Consider the following 5,391-nt stretch of genomic DNA (forward strand, 5'->3'; position numbering starts at 1 on the left):
GAGTCTGTTTTTGAGCCAAAAAATTCTTTAGTATGAAGCCAGATAGATAAACGATGAAACTATGCATGAGGTGCTTACTGAAGATCATATATAGATTTTTGAAGTTGACACACATAGGTTGGAAGTTGCGGATGGATGAATCAAGGTGGTTGTTCCATAAAATAGTTTTTTCGAAGTGTCTATGAAGGAAAGCATTATAGACATCTAATTGTCATATCGATAAATTGGAGCTAACAACTATAGATAGTAGCAATTTGATAATTATAATTTTGACGACTAGACTAAAAGCATCATTGAAGTCAATACTTGGTTGCTGATTAAAACTTTTAGCAACAAGGCGAGCTTTGTAACGTTCAATGGATCAATTTGTACGATACTTAATTTGGTAAACTCATTTAGAGCTTACAATATTCATAGATGAAGTACGAGGAATTAAATTTCAGGTTACATTGCGAAGAAGAGCATCAAACTTTATAGTTATCGCAGCATACCAATTTGGATCTTTGACTGTCTGTGTAAAGCTAGAAGGTTTAATAAAATTTGAAGAACCGATAAGAGCACGTGGAAGAGGATAATAAGTAGAAACTGGTTGACATTGTCTATAAATATCACTTAGAGGAAATATTCACCGAGGTGAATCATCATTATAAGCATAGTAATAAATATAATAAATTTTGAAATATTATTTTTACTATTTAATTCATATCGATTTTAATTATGATGTCAAATATAATAAATTTTAATTGATTAAAATTAATTTAAAATTATTTTTTTATTATTATCATTATTATGCACCACTAAACTAGTATTAATTTTTAAAAATCTAACATTATTGTATGGTACTTTTGTTGTTGTTATTTGAATGCAGTACTATAATGATTAATTGGCTGGGTGACAATGACAATAAGTGTGACAAAAAATCTGTTTTTTTTTTAATTTCATAATTTTAAATCAATAGCTTATGTATCTTTAATTTTTTTTTTTTTGGGTTACTTTTGCTGATTCATGAAGCTCACGTAGTCACGTGCGAACGATAATGGGGGCATTGATTATGAGAGAGGAAGTGAATAGATTGCAAGGTCGCAGTAAGAGCGGCCATGGCGGATTGATCGTTTTGGACAAATCGCAAAGACACCCACCAAACTCTCTGTCAGAATCGATATGAACACGCGCGGTGGGAAAAACAGAGGGCCCCTGTCTGCTACGGCTCTGCTCTCTAGCTCACGTAGACGATGGTCTTCTTCCCCTGCGACGCCGGCAGGCGGCGGGCCTTAATTGGTCAGTAGAAGCACATGGTCGACGCGTTCATCATCTCGGCGTCGAGGTAGAGAGTGCTGCTGGGCGGGAGCATCGGCATTTCGTATTCCTCCAAGCCGAAGCCCAACTCCGTGCTGTCGCGGCTGCCGGCGAGGTCGACGGCCTCCAGGCAGCCACCGCCGCCGCCGTAGAGGTAGCTCTCGAAGCCCGACGCCCCGTGCTCGGCCTCGTTCAGGTAGACGTCCGAATAAGTAGCATTACCGAGGCACCCCATGCCGCCGCCGCCATAGTTGATAAGATTACGAGACTGCTGCTGCTGCTGCTGCTGCTCTGGAGTCTGCAGCAGAGGCGGCCCACCACCACCAGAACCGCCGCCACCGGAAGTCAGAGAGCTGAGCAATGCAGAGATTGGCAACGCAGCGTCGAGGCCTTGCAAGGAATCCAACGCGGCTGCGGCGGCGGTCGGGAAGCAGGCGTAGCTACTGCACTGCTGCTGGTGGTGGTGCTTCACTACCCTCCTCGCCGGCGTGAGGATCCCCGAGAACTTCTTCTTAAGCTTGGTGTTCCAGTAGTTCTTGATATCGTTGTCGGTTCTTCCGGGGAGATGGTTGGCTATAATGGACCACCTGCACCATAACACCATTATCATCCCTGACATGATCAAACCTATCCCAATATTCTCGATCGCCATTAGCAAATCTAAAACCTGCTCCCGATGCTGGCGTAGAGGTTGGTGATGACCCTGTCCTCCTCGTCGGAGAAGCTCCCGTGCTTGATGTTGGGCCTCAGGTAGTTCAGCCATCTCAGCCTGCAACTCTTCCCGCACCTGTTCAGCCCTGCATCACCACAAATCGATCGCCATTATTAATTAATTACCATGATCATCCATGCAGATCATTAACACGATCATTAACGATTAATTACCAGCTTTGTGGGGGAGAGCGATCCAGTTGCCGCCGGTTCCGTGCTTCTCGATGTACTCCTTCAGCTGCTTGTCTTCCTCCGGCGACCAGTGGCCTTTCTTCACGCTGGCCTTGTCGCAGCAAGGTGCTCTCCCCATCCTTATACGCTTGATCGATGATCACTTCCCTGCCCTAGTCCTGCCTGAGGAGAGAAGCTATATATATATATATATATATATATATATATATATAGTGTGTAGAGACAAAACACAAATAGACAGATACTGTGAGTACTTACTCTGTCTGATCTGATCTACCTATAGCTTTTGGTGGCTCGTAAATTACACTCGAAGTTGCTACACGAGCATGAGAAATGGAGGAAATTAATAAATTAAAAAAATAATAATAAACACATACGTTCCATGCATGCATGTGACTGACATGGATATATACGAAGCTAGCCTGGTAACCTGCTTAGATATGTCCATGTGATCTATGTGAATTAGGTAGCAGCAGTCCCACCAAGCATAACTGCTGTTGCTTCCCTAGAAGAAGTTGCACTCTGATCAGTCGTATAACACTGGTAAAAGTGGTATGTTTTAACTGTCATTTAGGGTTTAGGCTGTGATTAATTATTACTGCGTTGGAGCTAGCTAGTGCTGGTAAAGATCGATTTGCATGCCTGGATATAAATAAATATACAGTTGTTGATCTATGTATGTAAATTAGGTAGAAGTAGCAGCAGCAGTACTTGATTATATTGCTTCTTCCTCTGGATCTTTCAAGTTAGTTAATTACAGTACTGCTGCTACAGTGGTAATGTCTCATGTGCTACCAGGCACGGACGATCATATTCATTCCTTTTGGGGCATTACGTCTTTGATAATGTTAGTCTTTTTCATTTGGACTAGTCATTAGAAATTAGGTTAAAGTATAATTAGTTTTTGTTCATCAACTAAAGGTGGTTTTAATTTCTTTCATGGCTTCACAATTTAGTTACCGTTTATCTTCATTGAATATTAATTTTTACCTCGGATACAAATGGCTTGGTGTATTAATTAAAACGATAAAGTAGGTGGTGGGTGAATGAGACAATAAATGTCTTTGTGGTTCAAGTATATATATATATATATATATATGAAGTAATATTGCATAATCTCTATTTGAAATGATAGAATTAATTTAAATATGTAGATCTATGAAAAAAAATTAATTTAATAATTTTTTTTTTTTGTATGTTATAGAACCTAGTGCTTTAAAAGTTTAATTAGTCTTAAATCATATAATCCATTTTACATTGAGTTTTTTATAATTTACATATATTGGTATTATGACTATTGATACGGCGAATAAGGTTGACCCCTGAAGTTGGGTCGAGATCAATAAAGCTGGCTGATGTGATAGTCAAAGTCAATCCAATAATCGGATCATATGGTTCAACCAAATAATCTAGCCGATCAGACCCTTTGGCCGATTGGATCCCAGCCCCCCCCCCTCGACCAAGCCGAGTCCTCAACGAGGCCTAGTCGAACCCTCAAGGTGGTCTATAATCGTTATCCGAGCCGAGTCCCTCCGAGAGCAAGGTCTGATCAGGCGTTGGAGGGAACTCAACTAGCCTATTATCACAGTACATTAATGGCCTAGTAGTTCAACATTCCTTTTTGACGTCTTACGTAACTGTTATATGAGAATCAGGGGAATATTCCCCATACAAGTTGTACATATGAAGCTTTTACCTTGCAAAGCGCAAGAATTACGGACCTATTTTAGGAAAGGTGTCAGAATGTCATAATGATCGGTTCTATTTTGGTAATGCACTGAGATTTGTATAGAGAGAAAAAGTAATACTATATAAGGGGGTCTCCACTTACAGGCGCAAGTATGCGAGGCTTCGCTATCAAAGCTCATTTCTTCATCGTTATTGTTTGTCTTTCCACCACCATTTACTTGACTTGAACGTCGGAGCTAGTGCTTGTATCGGGATCCTTTCCTAGTTCGATGACTGACGTTTTTCGTCTCTAGTTCTTCTCTTTGGTACGCATGTCTGACAGTGGTGCCAGGTCCCTACTTCTTGAAGTCTCCTCACGGTCACCATCGATGTCACGTAACTAGCACGTCGTCTTTCCCGATTCTAGATAGGATCAACTATGCTATTTGAATTGTTATAATTGTTGGAAGAAAAGAGCATTTCGATACCACTATTATAGTTATAGTGAAATAATTCCTTTCCATATGACGCCTACAATGAACAATGAGGGTTGTATCTTGTTTTTTGTTTTTGAAGATTTTGTGTAGGAATGCATTAACAATATCTAGCCGACAAACTATCCAATTAGGATTAGTGTCATCGAAAATAATAATCACTTTGTAGTAATAATATATTCTTGAAAGCATGACTAGTTTTTTTTTTAACAATTGTCCAATTGTCCTTTGCTAAAAGTTTATCTACCTTTGTGTGCTTTCTTTTGAATCATTGCCCGAGATTTGAGTTTGAAAATTCATTGCATCCTACAACTTATATACATCGAGATTTTTGTCCAAAACTCATAAATGAAGATCTTATTTCTCATTTGCAAATTTATCTTTTCACCGAATGCTCGAATTTTTAAAATAAGAAACAATTAAGGAAAAAGTAGTACTAATTGATAGCAAATAAGTGTTTTTTGGATTCTAGCAATCACCACATTGCCTCAATATACCTTATTCTACTTACAAATGGTTTGACAATAATATTAAAGGTTTGTAGATTGCAAAGTCAAAACAATACACTTTCTAGGAAATAATTGACCTTTTTGGCAGAAGACTTGCAGTCAAGCATCTTCTACATAAAATGAATAGAACTTGTCCACATGGTCCTTCATGTTCTAGTAAACGCGGACCAAAGGTACGAAAGGTTAGAGTTCGATCAAAGGAAAATCAACAGGAGAGAAAGCATTTTGTATTTTAGCACTCGACTTTGAGCTTGTGCAAGAAAGAGTAGGGTGTGAAGCCAAAGTCAACCGGCAATGAAAATACAAATGGTGTTGTTATAAGGCTATATTCGAGATGATTGATGTTTTCGCACTCAATCAATTGGCAAGAACAGGAAGTTCCATCCTCGATCCATGAGAGGCTATCTCGCCTTGCCAAGAAGATCCTCCAAAACATGATGTAGCTAATAAGGCACACCTTGCATCACTACACACCTAAATAGTCCTCAGGTACATCCTTTTGTCAAAAATAATTGGAAGAA

At 39.5% G+C, this 5,391-nt stretch overlaps 1 protein-coding gene across 1 annotated transcript; it reads right to left on the minus strand.

The window, feature by feature from the left end:
* Window positions 1–1,029: 1,029 nt before the first annotated feature.
* Window positions 1,030–2,368, minus strand: LOC122049405 (transcription factor RAX2-like). Its single transcript, XM_042610790.1, has 3 exons — window positions 2,182–2,368; window positions 1,964–2,093; window positions 1,030–1,883 (listed from the first exon to the last, which is right to left on the minus strand). The coding sequence occupies exons 1-3, from the start codon at window positions 2,315–2,317 to the stop codon at window positions 1,280–1,282; spliced, it is 870 nt and encodes a 289-aa protein (XP_042466724.1). The 5' UTR covers window positions 2,318–2,368; the 3' UTR covers window positions 1,030–1,279.
* Window positions 2,369–5,391: the final 3,023 nt, after the last annotated feature.

Source organism: Zingiber officinale, chromosome 2B, assembly GCF_018446385.1.
Source record: "Zingiber officinale cultivar Zhangliang chromosome 2B, Zo_v1.1, whole genome shotgun sequence".
NCBI classification, from domain to species: Eukaryota; Viridiplantae; Streptophyta; class Magnoliopsida; order Zingiberales; family Zingiberaceae; genus Zingiber; species Zingiber officinale.

What these genes read in the sequence shown, in the direction of transcription:
- LOC122049405 (XM_042610790.1), bottom strand. Translation starts at nt 2,317, where the DNA reads ATGGGGAGAGCACCTTGCTGCGACAAGGCCAGCGTGAAGAAAGGCCAC. An exon ending in CGCTCTCCCCCACAAAGCTG is followed by an intron (nt 2,094 to 2,181) that starts GTAATTAATCGT and finishes GTGGTGATGCAG; the next exon opens with GGCTGAACAGGTGCGGGAAG. An exon ending in TACGCCAGCATCGGGAGCAG is followed by an intron (nt 1,884 to 1,963) that starts GTTTTAGATTTG and finishes GTTATGGTGCAG; the next exon opens with GTGGTCCATTATAGCCAACC.